The sequence below is a fragment of the Canis lupus genome, chromosome 8 (genome assembly GCF_048164855.1).
Source record: "Canis lupus baileyi chromosome 8, mCanLup2.hap1, whole genome shotgun sequence".
Taxonomy (NCBI): Eukaryota; Metazoa; Chordata; class Mammalia; order Carnivora; family Canidae; genus Canis; species Canis lupus.
Window position 1 is genome coordinate 40,577,750 of NC_132845.1, and position 24,214 is coordinate 40,601,963.

Genomic DNA, 24,214 nt, shown 5'->3' on the forward strand with positions numbered 1-24,214 from the left:
TGTAGTCACAAGCATCACTGTAGGGTGAGATGTGAATTGGCCATTCTGCTCTGACCTAGGTGCCCACATACACAATGAGGAAAAGCAGGAAAAGGCAATCACTTTGGGGGTTTGTGGGTGTGTGTGTGTTAAGACTTACCTATTTGAGGGAGACACAGAGAGAGAGAAAGAGCACATTCATGGGGAGTAGGGGCAGAGAGAAGGAATCCCAAGCAGACTCCCCACTGAGCATGGAGCCCGAACCAGGTTCAGATCTTAGGACTGTGAGATCACAACCTGAACCGAAACCCAGACTTAAATGCTCAACCAACTGCTCCACCCAGGCTCCCCAACGGGAAACACTCTGTAAAGCCACATCTGGTCACCGAGGATTCTAAGAGAGTTAAAGGTCCACCTCCCTACCCAGCAACATAAAATGCCCTTGTACCACTGACTTCCAACTTCAGATGACAAAACTGATGCTCAGGGGCCTTGTAGATAAATTTCCAGACCCGACTGATCTCTGTAACACCATGCCAGGAAGTAATACTACTCTCTCTCCTGTAGCTGGGGAGACTATGGTTCAGCGAGGTTACACAAGATGAAGAAGTGGCAAAGCCTGGGGACAACTAGGACCCCTCAACATCCCATGTCCTTTCTCTAAGAGATGGGAATCTGGCTTGGTGGTTCATTCTCCCCTTGAAGGAGACATTCCTCCCACCCCTGGCGCCATCACCCATCTTTGCACAGTCAAGGGAGTAATGCCAGGAGTCTGGGGACCCTGACTGCCCACTGGGCAGGGGGTGGGGGGATGACGACGACATACCATCTTCATGTTCAGCCATACCCGATCCCCTCTGGTGGGCCCCAAGAGCACCCCATACTGTAGTCCAGGAAGCCTTCCCCGGCTCCTCAGGACAGCACACACCCAGGAGACACAGAATCTAAAAAACAAAGTACAAACTTTATTTTGTTTCTTTATAAAGGCACAGTGGCCTCTTGGTTTTTTTCCCCCCACTTTCTTAACAAAATATAATAGCTTCTCCTTGAACACAAAGACCTCAAAATTGTAAAAAAAAAAACAAAACAAAAAAACAAAACAAAAATAAAAACAAAAATTAAAAAAAAAACAAGAAACAAAAAACCAAAAAGATAAACCAAACCAAAACCAAAAAGAACCAACAACAAACAAAACAAAAAGAGAGAGACAAAGACATTTTTGGGGTGGAAGATGGGAAACCCGGAGGGAGAGATGGGGCTGGGTGGCGGCGGGGAGTGGCGAGTCCTCGTGCTGAGCCGAGGAGGGAAGGAGAGTAGGGCAGCAGCAAACCCCAACCGAAAGCACTGTAGACCCCCGGGGCCCCAGAGAGCTCCGACCCAGCCAGACCCCCAACCCATGTAAGTGCTTAAAGGGGAAAGGAAAAAAAAAAAAAAAAAGAAGAGGGAAGGAGTCAAAGACTGACAGTCTAGGGCTGGCTCTGGGGAGGCCAGAATACCTTGGGGTTTTGTTTGATTTTTCCCTGTTCTTAAAAACATGTTTAAATGAAAAAAAAAAAAAAAAAAAAGAAAGAAAGAAAAAAAGCTTTTTGGCGGAGAGAGGCCAGGCATCTGTGTCAGCTTCCCCCAGCCTCCGGGGCGAGGCCCGGCCCCAGGTGTCCCGGTGCTCCCACGTGCTCCTGCCACCCCAGCCCCCCGGGGCCTCAGGTCAGGTGGCTTCGCCCAAAGGTGGATTTACAGTATTGAAAAAAGAGGTCACAAAAGAGACCCAAATGACGTCGTAATTTTGTAAAAATTCCTCACTCGTTCACCTGCGTTGTTCCCCGTTGCTGCCCCCGGCCCCCTCCGGCCCCAAGAAGGGAGAGGAGGGCTGGGGGGTGGTCAGGGAAGCCCCCCATTCCCTGCTGGCTCCTCCCGGCTCTGGTCCATGGCGTCGCTGTCCGAGGCCTCCGAATCGGAGGCAGTGTCAGAGGCGTGGGCCTCAGGGCAGCTGCGGCCCGGCTTCACGATGACCGCTCGCCGCTGCTCCTCCTCCTGCTCCTGCCTTTCCTGGGTGCCCTCGATGTGCTGGATCGCCTTGTGGGGGGGGGGGGACAGGGTGTGATGAGGACAGCCAGGGACACTCGGACAAACACCCCCTCACCCGCACCCCAGAAAGGTCCAGAAGTAAGCCTGGCAAGACAGCAGCCTGCCTGCCCAACGTTCAGACCTTCTCCGCTAAGCTGAACACCTCCTTGGAGATCACAGGGCAAGTCAGCCTAGAGTCACAAGCGTCTCTCATTTATGTATTTCAAAGCACCTGCTCACTTATGCCAGGTCTCTTCTCTGCTATTAACTTTATTATTCAATTTTGCTGGGTTTACGTGCAACCAACGTGGCAGGGGTGGATGGGGTTTTTTGTTGTTGTTGTTTATTTCTTTCTTTCTCTGTGATGCTGTTGGTTCTCCCAGGGGTGCCGCCCAAAGCTGGGCACAACAGAACTTCAGGCCTGACCCTTGAAGCTGATCATATCATTTCTTCCTTCTGTGCAGGAGGCTTAACTGGTCCCTACCCGACCACTGCCAGCTGCAGCCCACCCAGGTCCTGGAGATGGAGCTGAGAGGAAGCTCTGGACCAACCCAAGAGTTGGATGCAGGAACCTGACACCAGGAGGCTCAGGGAGCAAAAAAGCCTCTCGGTAAACCCCATAGAGGGAAGGAACAGGGTCTTCCAGACTATGTTGTCCCCGCCCCCTTCTCTGCCCCAAACCTTCTCAGAGCCACCCCCATCGCAGACACAGAAAGAGAGATGCGGGGACGGACACAAAGGGCCCATTCCCACATGATGCCCCGTCCCCAAGTCCAGGTACCTGCACGATAGTGTCCAGGTTTTGCCGGGATGTGGAAACAGAGTTGATGACCGAGGAGGGACCCATGGTGACAACGTTGATGTGGTGGGAGGGAGGGGGTGGCGCCGGCACGATCACTGTGGGGTGGTGGGTAGGGGCCGGAGGGGGCAGGAGCTGCAAGGAAGAAGCCCTCAGTCTCTTTTCAAAGGTTCCAGGAGCTGCCCATTCCCTTCTATCCTTCTGTCCCTCACAGAGGGACATCCCTCAAAACCATCTGCTTCGAGAGAGCCTCTGCCAACCACCCCAGCCCTTGAACATCTTCCCTAGGAGGGCTGGCCAATTTGTGCTCCACCCCCTCTAACTTTACAAACGTGGAAAAGGTACTCCAGAGAGGGGCTTCCAGCCATCTGAGATCCCGGGACCCCTTCACTGTCCACCAAGCAAGCACTTTAACATCTAATAAATACAGTGGTTGTGGGGCACCTGGGTGGCTCAGAATGCTAAGCAGCTGACTCTTGGTTTGGCTCCTGGTCTCAGGGTCATGAGATCAAGGCCCGCATTGGGCTCTGCGTTCAGCAGCGAGTCTGCTTGAGATTCTCTCCCCCCTATGCTCCTCCTCCTCCCTAGTGTTGGCTCTTAGTCTCTCTAAAACAAGTAAATGTTTTCTTTCAAGTAAATAAATCATTTTTAAAGATTTTATTTGGGTAGCCCAGGTGGCTCAACGGTTTAGCACCACCTTCAGCCCAGGGTGTGATCCTGGAGACCTGGGATCGAGTCCCACGTCGGGCTCCCTGCATGGAGCCTGCTTCTCCCTCTGCCTGTGTCTGTGCCTCTGTGTGTGTGTCTCTCATGATTAAATAAATAAAATCTTTTAAAAAATAAATAAATAAAGATTTTATTTATTTGAGAAGAGAGAGAGTGAGCACAAGTAGGGGGAGGGGCAGAGGGAGAGGGAGAAGCAGACTCCCCGCTGAGCAGGGAGCCTGACATGGGGCTGGATCCCAGGACCCCAGGACCATGACCTGAGCCGAAGGCAGTTGCCCAACCAACTGAGCCACCCAGGCGCCCAAAAAGTAAATAAATACTTTAAAAAATTACAGTGGTTATCAAGCGTGTAGACCGTGGGTTTAGACAGCTAAGTCGCTGAGGATCACGAGTGGGCATGTCATGCACCCTTTGTGCGCCTCAATTTTGCCATCAGTAAAATAGGAAGAATATAAGTTCAGGCCTGAAAGGGCCACTACAAGGATTCGATGTGGTAACATACGCAGGCTACCTGGGAACCAGTAACCTGGGACCCTGGGCCTGCCCCGCTGGAGCCCGGGGCACTGACGCTGCGAGTGAGGACCGCTCCCAGGCCACCACTGCTCACCTGGGTCCGCAGGTGCTGCTGTTCGCGCTCCAGTTTCTCCTGATGCAGCAGCCTCACCTGCTCCTGCTGCTGCTGAAGCTGCACCTGCTGTGCGATCACCTTGAGCTTTTCCGGATACATGTGGGCCTCCAGCGAGCGCACCTGGGGGGCAGGGCGACAGGTTCAGGGGCAGGGCTCGGAGGGCACCCCGCACCTCCCTCTCCCCGGCCCCACCCGGAGCAGGGCCCTCAGGACCGCAGGTCGGCCTCCAGGCTCTAGGCTTCGCAAGAGGCCGTTCACTCCTGCTGCAAACCCTGGCATGGCTGACGCTCGTCCACCCTCGGCGGGAGAGACCAAAGTCCTTAGCCCAGCCTGCCGGGCCAGCCATGACTCCTCCCTCAGGCCGTGTCCCCTCCCACCTCCAGGGCCTGCCCGTGCTGCGCTGCTCTGGGCCCGGGGAAGATTTTATTTATTTGAGAAGAGAGGTGCTCTTCTGGCACAGAGCAGGTGCTCCCGTAAAGAACTGCTCACCCCCAGAGCCTTACCTGCTCCTCCAGCATCATGCGCACCGAGCGCTCCTTGTCCAGTTGCTGCCTCAGCTCGATCATCTCCCGGCGCAGGTCCTCCGCCTTCTCGTCCTCCCAGATGTCCGGCGACCCGATGCCCTCGTCCTTGTCCTCTGCCCGCCGCCGCTTGGGGGATGAGCCACTCAGCTCCTGGGGACCCCAAGGGGCCAGTGAGTGTGCCTCAACAACCCTGAACTACAACCACCACCACCACCAGGGACATCAGAGGACTCCCTCGCAGCCCCCCAAGGTCCCTCTCAGCACTAGGGCCCCATTGTGCCAACCCAACAGATGGCCGAAGCCCAGAAAAGGAGGCACAATGGACCTGCTTTCCAGAAATCACCCGGCTCCTTCCAGAGCCCACCCCACCCCACGTCACGGATGGGTAAGCCAAAGCCCAGGCAGGGAGGCAAGTGCCGAAATAGGTGAGTGGGAAAGATGCAGCCTGCGGGCCACGGCTGAGCCAGGACGCGCTCACGCGGGGAAAGGCAGCCGGAGGGGGCAGGGCACTGCGGCAGCAGGAGGCCCCCACGGGGAGCTACCTGGATGAAGCGCTTGAGCTGTGTGTTCTGCTGCAGGAGCCTGGTCTTCTCCTGCTCCAGGGAGAAGATGTACTCCGCCGTCTGCTGGAGAATGGCTGCCTGAGGGTGGGAGGGACAAGTCAGGGACCCCGGCGGGCAGCGTCTGCCAAAGCTCACTTCCTTCTCCCCACCTGAGCCCGCCACGTCCTCCAGGAAGGCTCCCGTGCCTAGCCCACCTTGCTGAGCTTCTCTCCATCTGTGTGGGGGATGAGGGTCTTGAGGGACTGGAAGCCCGCATTGATGCTCTGCATGCGCCTCCGCTCGTTGCTGTTGGCAATCTCCCGCCGAATCCGCCGCTCCTGGTCCCGCTGAGTCTCAGGGGTCAGTGGAATGTTGGCAAGGCTGCAGGTCAGGACAGAGACCTGCTCAGGCTAGGTGCCCTCCGTGCCCTGCCCCGGTGGGACCCTGTCTTTACAATTCACCTCCGGGGGCCGCTAGTGTAACTTTCATCCGTCCTGCGACAGAAGATGCCAGATTTGCCAGGTCCCTACAACCCCAGCAGATCAGGAGGGTGATGGAGTAGTACCTCTGGGGTGTCTGGGTGTCCGTAAGTGCGCAGCCCCAGGTCCTAGCCCCAGTGTCTGGCCAGCAGGTGTGGGTGGGGCCCAGAAGCCTGACCAGCTAGCAAGAATCTCTGTGATTCTGATACAGATGGTCCCAGACAATAATTGCAGACACCTGTCCCTGGGACACCTCTGAGCTCCTGGCTATGCACCTGGACCCCCTCCTGTGGCACCACAGGCTTGAGGACTAGGAAGACATCGCTCCTCCCTCCCCGTCACCACAGCCACATCTGCAGCCACACACTGGTCTGCAAGCTCCCAGCCTGGCCCCAGACACCCCATGCTAAGACCTCAAAAACGAGACAGGTACCACTTACTCCAAGAAGGGGACACCAGACCAACCACCCCTGGAGACACTTCTCCCCTGAGCCTGCCCACCCCAAGAGGCAGCCCCATCCTGTGCCAAAGGAGCAAGGCTCCCAGCATGCAGTGGGCAATGTTACTGCATATTACGTGACTGCATCTTACAGGAGCAGCAGCCAGTGGGGTGAGAGAGAAGGCAGCCAGTGGAAGGGGGAGAGGCCCAGAAGTATTGGCAGGAGGCAAAGACAGCAGCGGGGCCTGTAGGCCCAACGCCACCGCTCCCGAGGGGTGGGCCTGTGTGTGGCCTGGAGGAGGCATTCCCCCTTTCCCGGCCCTCTCTTGCGACTCCCCCCGCCCCTGGCCTGATGGCTTCCAGATGCTGGGCTCCCAGAAGAGGCCACCAGCCCCACCCAAAGCCACAGCCCTGGCGTCTTCCTGAGGGGCCCTCCCTGGGTGACCTGGTCCAGGCCTGGGCCAAGAGAGCTCACATCCCTGGTTCTGGAGAAGTGGGGAAACGGACTATGGGCAGCCTTATTCCATCGATGAGGACCCTGGGCTCAAAAAGGTGCCCAAACCCCCATGCCTGTCCCCAGGAGGAAAGGCGTTTGCTCAGAAAACCTCGGAGAGGGATCCCTGGGTGGCGCAGCGGTTTAGCGCCTGCCTTTGGCCCAGGGCGCGATCCTGGAGACCCGGGATCGAATCCCACATCGGGCTCTCGGTGCATGGAGCCTGCTTCTCCCTCTGCCTGTGTCTCTGCCTCTCTCTCTCTCTCTCTCTCTCTGTGACTATCATAAATAAATAAAAATTAAAAAAAAAAAAAAAAAAAAAGAAAACCTCGGAGAATGCATCTGCCACAGCTGGAGACAGCCATGGCCTCTCCCGGCCCCCTGGCCCACCCTCTCTGCCCCACTCTGGGCTGGCAGGATCCTGGACTCGCCCTTGCCCTTCCTGGGCCTTGGCCCCCTCTCCTGGGGGAGAGGGTAGTCGCCGCAGCTGGGGGCCCCCAGGGGGCAGTTTCCTTACAGCATCCTGGAATGTCCATGCTCAAAAGGTGGCCCACGACCCTTTCTTCGCAGAGGAGACTTGGGACTCCGAATGAGGAGGGACAGAGTCTTAGAGTCAGACTACCAGCCATCTGGCTCCTCACCTCAGGGCAGGGGCACCTCACTTCTCCCAACTTCCCTGCCCCTACATCAGAGGTGATGGGGTGGCGGGACAGAGCAGTGGCGAGGACGCAGGCCCGAGACCTGACACACAGTGGCTTGCCCGCCCTTTGTGGGGGGTTAGAACCTGGTCCAGGCTCCCTGGTCTGGCAGTGCCCTCCAGACCCTCTGTGTTGGGTGGGTGGATTAAAGAGGTGGGAGTGGAGGGAAAAGAAGAAAAAGAGGTAGGGTAGGGAGTCTGGCTGGCTCAGTTAGAAGAGCATATGACTCTTAATCTTAGGATCATGAGTTCAAGCCCCATGTTGGGTGTAGAGCTTACTTTAAACAAAAAGAAAGAAAAAAAAAAAACTGGGGAGAGACGTCCAAAGGAAGCCAAGCCACCAAATGATTGACATCCGTCTGGGTGGGAATCCCCATCCTCTCGGGAGATACAGGGAGACACCCCTACACAGTCCCTGGGGCCCTCCTGGAGATGCCCAAAGGCCAGACCTGAAAAGAATGGTGAGGGGTCAAAAGGAGCCCCACCTCCACCCTTGGATCACCCTGAGTGTTGGCCGTTCCAGAAGGCCCAACTGGAGGACTCGGCAACAGAGTAAGAAGCTTAAATCAAGGGACGCCTGGGTGGCTCAGTGGTTGAGTGTCTGCCTTTGGCTCCGGGCGTGATCCCAGAGTCCTGGGGTCGAGTCCCGCATCAGGCTTCCCTCGAGGAGCCTGCTTCTCCCTCTGCCTGTGTCTCTGCCTCTCTCTCTCTGTGTCTCTCATGAGTAAATAAATAAAATCTTTAAAAATATAAATAAATAGGAGGATCCCTGGTGGCTCAGCGGTTTAGCGCCTGCCTTTTGGCCCGGGGCACAGTCCTGGAGTCCCAGGATAGAGTCCTGCATCAGGCTCCTGGCATGCATGGAGCCTGCTTCTCCCTCTGCCTGTGTCTCTGTCTGTCTGTCTCTCTCTCTCTCTAGGTCTATCATGAATAAATAAAAAAAAATAAAATATTTAAAATATATACATATATATATATATATATATATATATATATATATATATATAAATTTTGAGTTCTATGATTAGAATTGTCACACTCTCTCTGAGTCCAGTGGCCTTATGATTCCTGTATGGATCAAGGACATAGGCTTGCTCCAAGCCCCAGAGCCTGGCTCTTACCCACAGGACAGAGTAGGCTCTGCACCGCCCCACAGAGCCAGACACCCAGACAGACAGATGACGGTAACCCCTGTAGAAAGACAAAGCATGTGGTGTGCACAGCCATCCTGCTCAACAGGCACCTGCAGATGCCAAAGCTCAGCCCTTCTCCCGCATCTGCTGCTGGTACCCTCTCCTGACAGCTCACAAAGGGCCCCCGCTGCTTCCCAGAGCCCCGTATGTGGCCTCAGGAGGTAGTGTCCGTGCTCCTCCTGACAAACAGTGGGACAGGCACAGAAGTGACCCGCTCATGTCCACCGTGAAAGACAGGTGGGTCAGGGTGCAGGCAAGTACCTACCTCCTGTACTTTCCAGGTCCCACCCCCAAGAAACCAGAATTCAGCTGCTCCTCCCCCAGCCAGCCAGTTCATCTGCCCATGAAAATCTCTGCCCTGGGAGACCCTCAGCTCCTCCCTTCTCCCCAGGATGCCCAGGGACTGGAGAGGCCAGAGTGGAGTGAAGGATCCAGGGCCTGCTCATCCTGGCTCTTCCAAATGTGCCATCCATCCTGTCTCCTTCCCCACCAAGTCCATCAACGCCCTGGCTCAGGAACCAGCTGCCAGTTAACCTAATGCAGACTTAAATCCCAAAAAGCAGGGGCACCTGGGTGGCTCAGTGGTTGAGTGTCTGCCTTCAGCTCAGGGTGTGATCCTGGGGTCCTGGGATCAAGTCCCACGTTGGGCTCCCCACAGGGAACCTACTTCTCCCTCTGCCTCTATGTGTGTGTGTGTGTGTCTCATGAATAAATAAAATCTTTAAAAAAAAAAAGCCCCAGAAAACAGACTTCACCCCAAAGCTGCAGTTCCTCCTGAGGACTTGGGCTGCCACCAAGACCCTAACAGATAACTCACCTAAACAGCCCTGGAACGTGTGCACTAATCAGAAGTTCTGGTTGGCGGAATGTTAGGGGTCCTGATCGCTGACCAGAGATTCCTATAATTCATGGCTAGTCTAGCTGCTAAACTAGATGACCATAGATCAAATAGGCTTTTCTGCAAATCCCTGAAAGTTTCTTACATTTTTATCTGAGTTTTGCACACATAAACGTGACTGACAGGAATTGTAAGGCCCTCTGCCCCCTCCACATCAACTCCAGACTCCCAGGTGAGCAGTGAAGGTGGCATGCTTCTTTCCCTCCCAGTCCGGCCTCTGACAGCCTGTCTCCTGGAGAAGGGCAGCCAACTGGCCAAGAACAGTTTGAGTACCAGCCCTGGGTGCTAAGACTGTCCCCCCAATACCAGAGTACCTCCAGACAGCCCCCTGGGAATAACACTAGCAGACCAATCAGAGGCTCCCGGGTAGGGAGCACCGTCTTCAAGGCTGAATCCTGACCTGGATGAGTTCTTCCCAGCCCAAAGGCAAAGTAACCCCCATCCACCGACACCCCCAGGCCTGGCTCCAGCCTCAGATTAGCCACTGACAAGACGCCTGGCTGGCTCAGCGGTTCAAGCGTCTGCCTTCGGTTCAGGACGTGATCCTGGAGTTCTGGGATCGAGTCCCACATCAGGCTCCCTGCATGAAGCCTGCTTCTCCTCCCTCTGCCTGTGTCTCTGCCTCTCTCTGTGTCTCATGAATAAATAAATAAAAACTAAAAAAAAAAAAAAAGATTAGCCACTGAGAACTCTCATTTACAGTGCCCAAAAAGTCACTCACACACCTGCCGCTCAACATCTACAGGCAGAGGTGGGAAAGCCCACATGGGACTTCTCCTACACCCCAAGAGGAGGACAGGAGGGAAGCAGTGATCCTCAGCAAGGATGCCCAAGGCGCTCATCCTCTCTTTGCAGCACTGAAGCAGCCCAGAGCCTCCACCCGGCCCCACTGCTTCTATCCATACACCACACTCTGACCAGCCTGCCACCCCTGCCCTCAGTTCCAGTAGACCATGCCCAGGCTGTTCATATCAGAAACACCTCTCCCCTGTCCTCCCCTCCCTAGGGCTTCCTCAGCGCCTCAGAGGGGACTCCCTACTCTGTGTTCAAGTATAAGCCAGCTCTGCCCCTTGTTATCCCATGGAACTGCACTTCATCTCTCAAAGCCTGTTTACCCACCTGCAAAATGGGGGAATACCGCCTCATTTCATAGGACCATGGTGAAATTCAAAAGACACGGAAGAGAGGGGCAGTGCCTGGTTGGCTCAGCCAGTAGAGCATGAGACTCTTGATCTCGGGGGTCATGAATTCAAGCCCCATGTTGGGCACAGAGATGACTTTTTAAAATAAATAATAATAAAATAAAAATGACCCTTAGGTTATAAGAGAGAGACGGAAGAGAATAAAAGAGATTGAGGAAAACAGGATGCCTTGTTTTTCCAGAGTTTGCACCCAGGATTCCAGGAGAACCCAAGATCTCTCTTACAGGGCTGATAAGACCAGGAGAGTCAAGACCTTAGCACCAGGAGATTTTGAGCTGTTGGGACAGGGCCAGTTCTGGTTCCCAGCCCAGAGCCGGTGCCACATATATACCGCATCAGGGACCCAGCACACACACTCCAAAGCCCCTAATTGTTCCCTAACTCCTTCTGAGCACTGGTCTCTTTCCCCCCAAGGGCAGGAGGTAAACACTTTAAGATCACAGTGCTCCTGCTTCTAAGAATTTAACAGATACTGGCACTTTCCATACACACAGCCTAACCTTCACAGGTGCTCCATTTTACTGAAGTGGCACATGCTGAGACCACACAGGTCCAAAACCACACAGCTGGGGCATGAGCCTTGCTCTGAGGGTGACTCAGGGTGGGGGTGCCCACTGTGCAGTATGGCCCCCTCCAGTAGGTCTGGGAGAGGGATGAGGCAGAGAGTGCTCCTAGTCACTGAGGGATAGAACAAGATCCCAGCCTCAGAAACCAATCCATAAAGCCAGAAGTTCTCACCCAACCCACACACTTGATCCCACCTCACCCCACAGCTTCTGAAAATGAACAAACCCAGAGGTCCCAACTCCACACCCACTGCACAGGCTTCAACTGTCTCATAGATAGGCAGGCTGAGCATGTCCCCATGCCCAAGCCTGGGGCACTTGACCCCTGGAGACTGCTAGACTCCTCTAAAGCAGGGTTTGGGACAGGGACAGTATAACTCCTAGTCCTGGGAGGTCAAGAGAGGATTCAACTAAGTCTCAGACCTGGTGGCTAGAGGTCCCCACTGTGCTAAGCCTACCCAGGATCAGGCTCAAACAGTCCTACCCAGCCATTCTCTGAACAACCAACCAGCCACGAGGGATAGGAGCAGGGCTCTGGGACCAGGGTTCAAGTCCCAGCCCCAACACTTGCTGTAACTAACTCTTCCCTTCTCAAGCCCATGTCCTCACCCCATACAGTGTATGTGTATAAGGCCGCTTAACTCAGGACGCAGAGTGTAAAAATTCAGTGAGAAAAAAAAAAATCTATCAAAACGAGTCCCTAGAACATACTAAGAGCTCCAGAATTTTTTTTCTTATTACAGGGAGGCCCTTCTGGTAGACCTTAAGGAAGGGCCAGCACCCAGGGTGGCCACCCCCCTGGCTGCACATGACTCCGAACTTTAGAACCGTCGAGGTGGGAGCCTGGGGCGGGGTGGGGAGGTGTGTGTACAGGAGCAGCCACCGTCCCGTCCCCGAACCCGGTTTCTGCAGCCCCTGCTGTCCAGCAGCGCGGGCCACGCCGCCCCGGCTCCTCCTCCCTCAATCCCCGCCCAGCCTGACCCTGGCGGCTGAGCACGTGGCCCCAGTCCTAGGGAGCCATTTCGCTCCAGGAGCCGCGGGGTTCTAAGGGGTCTGCAGGTTCCCAAGTGGGGCACCCAGGGAAGCCCCAGACGCAGCACCGCCGTGTCCCGCGGGCCGAGTTCGGTGCAGACGCTCAGGGACAGGGCCGTCCTCCTCCTGGCCATCCGAGTGGCGGGCACGTGCATTTTAACAAGGGTCCAGGGGAATGGGGATGTGAGTGGTGCGCGCACCCGTCACCCTCTGGTGAAGGATGGATCTGGAGCGACCGAGGCCACGCTTGGGAAGTGGCTCCTGGGGAAGGCGGCGGCCCCGGGGTCACCCACCCACGGTGGGGCTGGACGCTTTCGGTTTAGGGCTGGGGGAGGGGCGTGGGCTGGGAAAGTTTGCAGCCGAGCCCCGCGGGCGGCGGGCAACGGCCTCACGAGGCCAGGGGCACTGTCCGGTGCCCCCTCCCCAAAAGGCACCCCCCCGCGGGCCCGCCTGGCGCACCCGGCCCTCGGGAGCTGAGCTTTGTGCGAGGAAAGCGTGGCCCGGGCACGCCTACAACTCCCACAATGCCGCAGGGCGGGGCGCGGGGAACTACAGCTCCCGCGAGGCGGCGCGCCGAGGTCCGCCTACTCCAAGAGGGCTGCAGAGTCACGTCCAGGCCTCGCTAGTAAACAGCGCCCGGGCGCGGGCGGCAAGCGAGCGAGCGGCCGCCAACGTGCCCGGGTCCGCGGCGCCCCCGGCCGGCAGCGCCGGCCTCCCGGGTCCCACCCATCCCCGCGCCCCCACTCGAGCACGCCCCCCGGCCCCGCCGCAGCCCCGCACCCTACAAACACACTACCCGGCTCCCGGATCCCCCCCTCGCGCCCAGAGCCGCGGCGTGGCTGCATTGTAGCCGCCCGCGCCACGGCCCCACGCGCGGCCCGGGCCCCCCAAACCGCCACGGAGGGGGGTACCCAGAGACAGCGAAGAAGGAGGGAGAGGAAGGAAGCCGCCGCGGGAGGGGGGAGGAGGAAGCGCGGGGGGGAAAGCCACCAGCACCAAGCATGGCCGGGACTGCTGCAGAACCACGTGGGTCTGTTTGCAATTTACAAACGTCGCGACTCGCCCGCCTGCAGCGGACAAAAGTGACCGGGGCCGCTCGGGGCCCCCACGTTCCGGGGGAGGAGGGTCCCCCGGCGGCGCAACCCCGGCGCGCGGGGCTGTAGCCGCCCCGGCGGCTAAGAAAGGCGAGCGGGGTTGGCAGCGCGGGCCATGCGTGCGCACACGCGCGCCTGCCCGGGCGGGCTGGCCGGGGGCTGCAATCATGGGAAGGGGGTGGGGGGGAGGAGGAGTACACACCTACAGAGCCCTCCTATCACTTCTTTCTCTGTTTTCCTGAAATGTTGCAAAGAGGGCACCTTCTGAGTGGGCACCATGAAATACTCCATAGCGATCGGCCCCCCTCCTCTGCACGAGCCGGGTCCCGCGGTCCGCCGGAGAATGCAAGATGGAAATCCGAATCAAAGGGCAGCGCCGGACGGAGGTGCAGAAACGGCCGGTCCCAGATGCTGGCGGCGGCGGCGGCGAGGGGAGGGAGGCGGGCGGGAGGGGCGGGAGGGAGGTCTCTCCGGCCTGCCTCCCCGGGCGTGTGTATGTGTGTGTGTGTTTGCAGCTGATCAGATGTCTGTTTCAAGGCGGGAAACAGCTGGTGAAAACTCAGCACTCCCCCGGCCTCCTTCCGCGGAGTAAGGAATTGCATGTAAACAAAGGACTATTTGCAGCGCCCCCGGGGCTGCGCGAGGCCAGGGCGAGAGGGGCGCCGGCCCCCGGGGGCCAGTGGCAGCCAGGGTCTGCGGGCCAACCCCCCGGCACTGGGAGCCGGGGGCCGTGGGGCGGCTGGGGGGCGCGGTGTGAATGGAGCGAGCTGCGGCCGAGCTACATGCGCCACTATGGGTGATGAGGTCCATCAGCTGACAGGTTGGCAAGCGTTGCAAAAAAAAAAAAAAAAAAAAAAAGGCCAGCCACTGCGAGGGAGCCTAGCCCGCGAGTCCGGGGTCCGGCGGGGACTGCCCGGTGCAGGGTCTCCGCGCTCGGCGGCCCCCGGGGACGGCGGGCGCGCAGCTGGGCCCCGCGGAGACGGCGAAGGCGGCCTGGGGTGCTGCTCGGGTTGCAGCTGCATGGAGAGGAGCCGCTCTGGCGCGCTCCCTCCGAGCCCAGGGCCCCCTGGAAACTTGCGTCACAGCCACCTCTTCCCACATGTAACTTGGGGCCGACTTCGGAGGCCAGCCAGCCCCCTCCCTCCCTGGCTGCCCAGTTGGCCGCCCAGCCTGGGCTCCGGAGCCTGGGAATTTCGGAGCCGGGGGGCGGGGAGGGGGGGGTGCAGAGCGAAGGGGGCGCGCCGGGCGCCTCAGATCCTGGGGCTGCCTTTAGAAACGGGGGGCCCCGGCGGGGAGTGAAGGCTGGAGGCGGGCCAGGACGGCAGCGGCCCGCAGATTTGGTGGCTGCCGCCGGGTCCCCCTCACTAGCCACCCTCCCACTACCCCCTCCGCGGGGAGGCTGGACAGCAGAGGAGGCCCGAAGCTTCCCATTCATGCCTAAGGCCGTGCGGGACCTGCTCCTCCGCCAGGGTGCGCTCTCTACTACGGTGATGCCCGGGGCGGGGGGGCAAGGACGCTGCGGCGGCCCGCTTCCGTACCCCCTCCCGAGTCCCCTCCCCTGGCTTCTGTCGGGTTGGCCCCTGGCTCAGGAAGACCACGCCTGCCTCGGAATGTCCTCGCTCCTGCCCACCGCCTTTCCCAATCCCCTCCGCCTTCAAGGTTCCGCCCAAATCGCGCCTCCTAATTAAAATATTCCTACTACTAACAAGAGTTACTGATATTAAAAAAAAAAAAAAAGTTACTGATATTTCAGGAACGATGATTATTAGATACTGAGAGTACCGTGTAGATTTTTGTACGCGTGTTCTCTCATCTTTAAAGCAACCTGTTGGGCACTTGAAGCACAGATCCCAGTTCACTTAGCATCACAGTCCTTGGAAAGTCTCACTGTGGGGACAGGAAATGTGCTCAGGAAATTATGACTTCTGGGGGGCAACATAGGAAAGAGGGCCATATAACTGTATACACTGAGCAGGATCTATAGGGCCCGAATGGATGCGTGAGGAATGAATGAGAACCGGGAGAAGCGTGTCTACCCCCTGCTCTTCTCTTACAGAACCGCCTGGATGGATCCTGGTTCCCCCTGAGCACCATTTCTTGGCTGGTGACCTCACTCCAACGGCTCACTCCAACCTCTGCTTCTATGACCATATCTCCTTCTCGACCATATCTCCTTCTTCTCCTATCCCAACCCCTCGACTCTGCCTCTTTTATGATGATCTTGGGCCCATCCAGATAATACAGAATAATTTCCCATCTCAAGATCCTTGCCTTAGCTGTATCTTCAAAGCCCCTTTTGCCACATAACGCAATTTAGTGACAGGTTCCACAGATTAGGATGTGAACATTTTAGGGAGACTGTACCATTCTTCGTTCAGGGGCCATACAAAACCTGGCAGAGGTTGTACTCTGCCCCAGCAGTTCCACTCCTAGGTAGAAGCCAAAAGAATGAAAACAAGGACTCAAAACAGGTCGTTATATGCCAGTGTTCAAAGCAGCGTTAATCACAGTTGCCAAGGGACGCCTGGGTGGCTCAGCAGTTGAGCATCTGCCCTCAGCCCAGGGCGTGATCCTGGAGTCCTGGGATTGAGTCCCACATCGGGCTCCCTGCATGGAGCCTGCTTCTCCCTCTGCCTGTGTGTCTGCCTCTCTCTGTGTGTCTCTCATGAATAAATAAAATAAAATCTAAAAAAAAAAAAAAAAATCACAGTAGCCAAAAGGGGCAAACCACTCACTGTCCCTCAACTGATCAGTGGATAAACACAATGTGGTCTATCCATGCAATGGAATATTATTTAGCCTTAAAAAGGAACGAAGGGGGACGCCTGGGTGGCTCAGCAGTTGGGCGTCTGCCTTTAGCTCAGGGCGTGATCCTGGAGTCCCCGGATCGAGTCCCACATCGGGCTCCCTGCATGGAGCCTGCCTCTCCCTCTGCCATGTCTCTGCCTCTCTCTCATGAATAAATAATAAAAAATCTTAAAAAAAAAAAAAAAGGAACGAAGGGTTCATCTATATTACAACATAGACAAACCCTGAAAACATGGCAAGTAAACTAAGTCAGGATACAAAAGATCACATATGTTATGATTCCACGGGCATGAAAGTACCTAGGATGGGCAAATTCACTGAGATAGAAAGTAGATCAGAGGTTACTGGGAGTAGGGGAGAAATGAAAGAGTTATTGCTTAATGAGTATGGTGTTTCTTTTTGGGGTGATGGAAAATTTTGGAAACAGTGATGGTTGCACAACACTGGGAATATAATTAATGCCACTGAATTGTACACTTTAAACTTTTTTTATTATTTATTTTATTTTAAATGGCTCCATGCCCAACGTGGGGCTTGAACTCATGACCCCAAAATCAAGAGCCAATGTTCCACCAACTAAGCCAGCCAGGCGTCCCCTGAATTGTACACTTTAAAATGGTGAAAACAGAGATGGCTGGGTGGCTCAGTGGTTGGGCATCTGCCTTTGGCTCAGGGCATGACCCCGGAGCTCCAGGATCAGTAACCATGCATGGAGCCTGCTTCTCCCTCTGCCTGTGTCTCTGCCTCTCTGTGTCTCTCCTGAATAAATAAATAAAATCTTTAAAAAAAAATAAAATGGTGAAAACAGCAAACTTTATGCTACATACATTTTACCACAATAAAAGAAAAAAAATAGCCAGGGGGCTGGATTTGACCTGTGGGCTCTAATTTGCATGACCCCATCAATCCTGCCAATGCCTTGCCCCTTCATCATCTCCTCTCGTTATCCGGCTTAGAATTCACAGCCCATCAATAGAATCCTTCCCTCACCTGTCCAACCCCGCCTGCCTTACCCCCGCCCTCCCCACTAGCCAAACAGCCCCAAGAAAAGGAAATCCCACAACCTAGCTGACTGATCTTATTTTCAGATCCCACAGTGGAGGCTCCTATTGCTCTGGTCTGTTTTTCCTCCCACCTCTTCCTCTCTCCTTCATCATCTCCCCACCTCCTCACTCCCCTAACGTGACTTCAGGTCCTGTTTCTCTGAGGAAAGGGGACCAACCTTGAACAGAAATCCTACATGCTCCACTTATCGCCTCTGCCTCCCTATCTGTATCTGTCACCTGCCATCCGGGCCCGTGTCAGGATGAGTGTCTGCGCTCCGTCCGTGCGTGTACAACCCTCCGTGAGAATCATTCAACGATGTCTCTCCTGTATCCTCACTGTGTGCCCTCTTTTTTTTTTTAAGATTTTATTTATTTATTCATGAGAAAGAGAGAGAGAGAGGCAGAGACACAGTCAGAGGGAGAAGCAGGCTCCACGCAGGGAGCCCGATGTGGGACTCGATCCAGGGTCTCCAGGATCAGGCCCTGGGTTGGAGGCTAAACACTAAACAGTGCTAAACCACTGAGCCACCCGGGCTGCCCACTGTGTCCCCTCTGTGAGAATCGTTTCCAACAACAAGCTGTGTTATTCCCATTTAAAAAACAAAACAAAACACCTACCACCCTCCACCCCTTCCAGCTACCACTCTCTCCCTGCTGCTCTTTATAGCAAAACTCCCTGAAGTGGGTGTTCTGTTCAATCTCTCCTGCTTACCCTGCCCGACTCCATGAAAACTACTCCCGCATCACTGGTGACCTCCAAGGAGCTCTGTGCTCTCTCTTCTCACTGTATGTGACCCTCTTGTTCCTTTTTTGCTTGGCATCTGGGACACCGTGGCAGCCAAAGTCCTTGGATTTTGCCTCTGTCTACACACCCTCCCAGCTCTTTGGACAACAGAATGCCAGGAGGGACTAAGAGCTGTATGGTGCGGTTCAGAATCCAGGTTCTACCTGAACCCCAGCTTCAGGTGTTAGAGTGACCACAGGCATGTTCCTTAACCTGACTCAGCTTCCTCATCTGTAACACAGAGGCCATGCAGCACCGGGCTTACAGGCTGTTGCAAGAAGTCTGTGATACACCTGGCATGTCGTAGCATTAGTAAGTGGTCGTCGTTCCCACTGATGCCAGGCTGCCGTGGGCACCAGTGACCAGAGGCATTTGAGCTGGCCCACAGAGAATGACAGGGTTGTGATGTGCAGGGGAGGGACAGAGGAGGGGCCAAGTTTTCCTCTCTTCCTGCTAAAACCTGGCACAGGTGAAAAGGAGCAGGTGTAGAGCCTGCACATAGGATGGGGTGGTATGACCGTCAGCCTGCAGACCACTTGCCCCTTGAAGTGTGGGGGTGGGGTGGGGGAAGGCAGGGGTTGGTCTCTGTAAAGACAGTGATCAGGTAACTGTCTTGGTGGATGATCTATGTTAGAAATGCAGGCTGTTGGGGATCCCTGGGTGGCTCAGCGGTTGAGTGCCTGCCTTTAGCTCAGGGTGTGATCCTGGAGTCCCAGGATTGAGTCCCACATCGGGCTCCCTGCATGGAGCCTGCTTCTCCCTCTGCCTGTGTCTCTGCTTCTCTGTCTCTCTGTCTTGTCTCTGTCTCTCTCATAAATAAATAAATAAAATATTTTTAAAAAAAGAGAGAGAGAAATGCAGACTATTGGGACACCTGGGTGGCTCAGTGGTTGAGCGTCTGCCTTTGGCTCAGGGCATGATCCCAAGGTCCTGGGATTGAGCCCCCCCATTGGGCTCCCTGCAGCAGGTCTGCTTTTCCCTCTCTCTATGTCTCTGCCTCTCTCTGTGTGTCTCCCATGAATAAATATATATATATATTTTTTCCTTTAATAAAGAAATTCAGATTATCATCTACGGGGCTGACAGCTGGCTCACTTGCAGCTGAATTCTGGCTGCAGACCCTGGGCAGATACTGCTCTGGAAAGCAGGCATGGAGAGACAGACGGTTTCACCTGAGGAAAAGACCTGTGACTGCAGTGTGGCCTCAGGACATTGGCTCTCCTTCCTCTACATTATCAAATAGGAGCCCACCCAGCTCCCTTCCTCCTTGATTGCTCTCCTTCCCCCATCCCCATCCCCAAATTCCAGGTCGGAAGAGTGAATGAGAGTCATCAACAGGCTTTACTGATAAATGACTACCCAAAAATATGGTCTATGCATCCAATAGGTATTACTTAGCCATAAAAAGCAATGAGGTACAGGGGTGCCTGGGTAGCTCAGTTGGTTAAGCCTCTGACACTTGGTTTCAGCTCAGGTCATGTGTGGGGGTTATGGATCCAAGCCCCACATTGGGCTCCACTCTGGGAGTGGAGCCTGCTTAAGATTCTTCCTCCCTCTCCCTCTGCTTCTGCCTCTGCCCTTCCTCCTACCTCTCTCTCTCTCCCCCCCCCTTAAAAATAAAAAATAAAATTGTTAAAGAAATGAAGTACAAATACATGCCACCACATGGATGAACCTTGAAAACTTAATGCTCAGTGAGAGAAGACAATCACAAAAGGACACAGAGTGTAAGATTCCACTAAGTAAAATATACAGAATAGCAAATCCACAGAGACAGGAGGTAAATGAGTGGCTGCCAGGGGCTAGGAGCAGGAGAAAATTGGGGAGTGCCTGCTAATGGGTATGGGTTTCTTTTGGGGGAAGATGAAATTTTCTAAAAATGACAATGATAATGGTTGTACAAATTGTGAATATACTAGAAACCACTGACTTGTACCCTGATTTTTTTTTTAGTTGAAGTACAGTTGACACAATGTTGTATTAGTTTCAAGTACACAACATAGTTATCCAACAACTCTATGCATCACGCTGCGCTCACCACTGAATTGAACACTAAATGGGTGAGTGGTATGGTACGTGATACCAATAAAGTTAACAAAAGGAATGAAGTACAGATACATACCACAGGATGGATGAATCTTTTTATTATTATTATTATTTTTAAAGATTTTATTTATTCATGAGAGACACAGAGAGAGAGGCAGAGACACAGGCAGAGGGAGAGGCAGGCCCTGCAGGGACTTGATCCCAGGGCCCCAGGATCACGCCCCTGGCCAAAGGCAGGCCCTAAACTGCTGAGCCACCCAGGGACACCCTGCATGGAGGGATCTGGACAACATCATTTTGAGTGAAAGAAGCCAGAAACAAAAGGCCACAGTACAGGATAGGCAAAGTCATGGAGTCAGAAAAGAGACAAGATTGCCAGGGAATTAGAGGAAGTCAGGGGGAAATGGGAGTGACTGCTGACAGATCTGGAGTGGCGGGGGTTCTTCCTGAGGTGATGAAAATGTTGTAAAATTGGGGTGCCTGGGTGGCAGGTCATGGTCCCAACGGTCCTGGGATCAAGTCCCACCTCAGGCTCCTTGCTCAGTGGGAAACCTGCTTCTGCCCCTCCCCCTGCTTGTGTGCGCTTAGTCTCTCTCAAATAAATAAATAAATAAATAAATAAATAAATAAATAAATAAAATCTTTTTTAAAAAGTTCTAAAATTTGGCAGCCCCAGTGGCGCAGCGGTTTGGCGCCGCCTGCAGCCTGGGGTGTGATCCTGGAGACCTGGGATCGAGTCCCACGTCAGGCTCCCTGCATGGAGCCTGCTTCTCCCTCTGCCTGTGTCCCTGCCTCTCTCTCTCTGTCTGTCATAAATAAATAAATAAATAAATAAATAAATAAATAAATAAATAAATCTTTAAAAAAAAGTTCTAAAATTGATTGTGGTGATGGTTGCACAACTCTGAATATACTAAAAACCACCCAATCGATTGTACACTTTAGAAGGGTGACTTATATGGTAGGGGGATTATGATTCTAATAAAGCTGTTACTTTAGAAACAGCTTTATAGACCCTAAAGATGCCCAGAAGTCTGGGGAGCTCCAGAAATAATGGGGATCCCCTAGAGCAATGGATTCCAGAGCTCCTTTCTTCAGCCCAAGTGGCATCTGGCTGCCCTGAGGATGCTGGCCGCACAGCCCTGCCCCGAGCAAACCCTGCCCTCAACCCAGACTGGCTGGAATCCTGGATGAAGGATGTGTATGCTGAGTAGATTTACCCTCCAGCCAGGAGGGAGGGCTGGCAGCAGGACGACTGCTGCAGGTTTTGAGTCTACATAGCACCTGTGTGGAGAAGGGGATAGATTTTTCTCATTTTATTTTATTTAAAAAAAAAAAAACGATTTTATTTCTTTACTCATGAGAGACAGAGAGAGAGAGAGAGGTAGAGACACAGGCAGAGGGAGAAGCAGGCATCATACAGAGAGCCTGATGTGGGACTCAATCCAGGGTCTCCAGGATCACGCCCTGGGCTGCAGGCGGCGCTAAACCGCTGCACCACAAGGGCTGCCCAATTTTTCTCATTTTAAAATTTTTATCCGTCATGTGTCTGGAATTCTGCTCTTCTCTTTGGACAGATGATGTGCTCATTTCCCTTTGCTGTGTAACTCCCACAAATATTTTTTAAATATTTTATTTATTTATTCATGAGAGACACACAGGGAGAGGCAGAGACACAGGCAGAGGGAGAAGCAGACTCCCTGTGGGGTGCCCAATGTGGGACTCAATCCCAGGACCCCGGGATCGTGACCCGAGCCAAAGGCAGATGCTCAACTGAGCCACCCAGGTGCCCAAACTTCCACAAATTTATTGGTTTAAAAGAGCAGCCATTTAGGGGCACCTGGGTGGCTCTGTCGGTTAAGGTTAAGTGTCAGACCCGATTTCTGCTCAGGTCATGATCTCATGAGTCATGCGATGCAGCCCCTCGTCTGGGTTCTGCACTGAGCAGGGAGTCTGCTTCTTTCCTTCTCTCTTTCCCTCTGCCCCTCTGCTCTCTCTCTCTCTAAAATAAATAAATAAATATTTTGGAAAAAATCTTATAAAGGGGATGCCTGGGTGGCTCAGTCGGTTAAGCATCTGCTTTCAGCTCAGGTCATGATCCCAGGGTCCTGAGATCAAGTTCTGCACAAGGCTCCCTGCTTCTCCCTCTACCCCTCCCCACTGCTCATGCTCTCTCTTTCAAATAAATAAATAACATCTTTTTATAAAATAAAAAAAAATTTTAAGGGCACTCATTTATCATTACTTAGTTCAAGAGGTCAGAACGGCCAGGTAAGGGATCCCTGGGTGGCGCAGCGGTTTGGTGCCTGCCTTTGGCCCAGGGCGCGATCCTGGAGACCTGGGATCGAATCCCACATCGGGCTCCCGGTGCCTGGAGCCTGCTTCTCCCTCTGCCTATGTTTCTGCCTCTCTCTCTCTCTGTGTGACTATCATAAAAAATTTAAAAAAAAAGAAAAAAGAACGGCCAGGTAAGGCATGACTGGGTTCTTGGCTTAGAGTCTCACCAGCTGAAATCCAGGTGTGGGCCGGGGCTATGATCTCACCTGGGGCTCTGATCCTCTTCCAAGCTCAGTGGTTGTCGGCAGAACTCAGTTCCTCTCAGCTGTAGGACTGAGGTCCCCGTTGTCCTGCTGGCTGTTGGCTGGGGACAGTGACCAGTTCCTAGAAGCCAATCTCAGGTCCTTGCCCTGTGCCCCCCTCCCTCTAAGAAACAGAGGGCGTCCCTCACACTGACCCTTTTCAAGCTTTGAGTCTCTAACTTCATTTTCTACAGGACAAACGTCACTGGGGGTCTTTATGAGAATCCTGCTGCCACAGGTGGGCAGGAGAAAGTTAAGAATATACAGAGAACTGGAGATGGAGCCTAAACAGGAATCTAGGGCCCCAACCCTCATTTGAGGCTTCGTCCTCCACACAAATATGCCAGGACCTGGGGGATGTAGCAGATGGCCTTTAGCGCCCCAGCATGTTCTGGTGAATATGGGAACCCCAGCTGCTGATAGCAGGCGGCAAGGGGTTAATGCCAGCTGTTGGAGGTCTACAGAAGCAAAATGCTCCTGCCAGGGAGAGATTCTGGAATGCTCTCAGGAAGGCAGAAAAAGACTCAGATAGCCCTCCTGGGGTTTGGAGCAAAGGCCAGTATCCCCAGGGCCCTGGTCCCCTTAGCTAGCCTGACAGGGAGATCTCTGGGGGAACGAGGCCAGAGACCCACGACCACTAGGGGGCGCCGGGCACACACGCCGCTTTGTGTACAAGGCTGGTGTGAACACTTTTGGGGAACCCAAGGTGGGTACTGGGGTGGAGGGGCTGACCACCCGCCTCCCCACACCCCCAAGGCTCTGCAGATCTGGGAGGCGCCCGGCTTGCCTAGGTACCCTAAGGCCCTGGCTTCCCGATGCGTGCTTCCTTCTTCCAGGTTAATCTGACTCACTTTGTCCACAAGCAAGCCCTTAGGGGGTGTGGGGGAGCTGAAGTTCACCTGTGGTATGCACCCCTGTCCCCACCTCCAGCGCTGCTCCCGGTGTCTCCAGGCATGACGCTTCAGCCCACAGGGACGGGCTCCTGCCCTCATCCCTGCTCTCCCTCCATCGTTGCGCCCTATCCTGGACCTGGTCAGCACCCAGCCCCTTGCCTCACACTCCATGGGAAAGCTTCACCTCCTTCTGTTAGGGACCCTTCCCTCAGGGAAATGTGGGACCTGATACTCAGCCCGGGGCCCTTCCCACCAGGGAATTCAGGGGGAAGTGGAGACTGAGTCTTGGGGCATTTGGTCAACATGAGAATGAGAGCAAGTCAGGGTGCCTGGGTGACTCTTGATTTCAGCTTGGGTCATGATCTCGGGGCTGTGGGGTAGAGCCCTGCATCGAAGCCACCTACATCACGCTCCAGGTCTGCTTGGGATTCTGTCCCTCTCCCTCTGCCACCGCTCCCTCATGCCGTGCACTCTGTCTCTCTCTCTCTCAAATAAGTAAAAAGAAAGAAAGAAAGAAAGAAAGAAAGAAAGAAAGAAAGAAAGAAAGAAAGAAAGAAAGAAGAGAGAGAGAGAGAGAGAGAGAGAGAAGAAAGAAAGAAAGAAAGAAAGAAAGAAAGAAAGAAAGAAAGAAAGAAAGAAAGAAAGAAAGAAAGAAAGACCAGAAACCTAAAACCAAGGGCATGTGGCCAGAGAGGGCAAAGTT

At 54.5% G+C, this 24,214-nt stretch overlaps 1 protein-coding gene and 1 long non-coding RNA gene across 5 annotated transcripts in view; one reads left to right on the forward strand and one right to left on the reverse strand.

Moving 5' to 3' along the window:
• Positions 1–924: 924 nt before the first annotated feature.
• Positions 925–24,214, reverse strand: part of TFAP4 (transcription factor AP-4) — a 35,555-nt gene continuing 12,265 nt past the window's right edge. The window contains exons 1-7 of one of the 4 annotated variants that reach the window (XM_072835553.1): positions 13,558–13,945; positions 5,478–5,643; positions 5,263–5,361; positions 4,700–4,870; positions 4,176–4,316; positions 2,825–2,977; positions 925–2,052 (exon numbers count right to left, since the gene is read on the reverse strand). In XM_072835553.1, coding sequence (XP_072691654.1) covers positions 1,858–2,052; positions 2,825–2,977; positions 4,176–4,316; positions 4,700–4,870; positions 5,263–5,361; positions 5,478–5,643; positions 13,558–13,646 — 1,014 coding nt within the window. In that variant the 5' untranslated portion in view covers positions 13,647–13,945 and the 3' untranslated portion in view covers positions 925–1,857. Of the gene's footprint in view, positions 2,053–2,824; positions 2,978–4,175; positions 4,317–4,699; positions 4,871–5,262; positions 5,362–5,477; positions 5,644–5,723; positions 5,832–7,190; positions 7,325–13,557; positions 13,946–24,214 lie in introns of those variants that run through there. The other 3 variants (XM_072835554.1, XM_072835556.1, XM_072835555.1) reach the window with 3 other exon arrangements.
• LOC140638370 (uncharacterized) lies at positions 13,440–16,059 on the forward strand. Its single transcript, XR_012035444.1, has 2 exons — positions 13,440–13,741; positions 15,412–16,059. It is a non-coding gene; the product is annotated as an uncharacterized lncRNA (long non-coding RNA).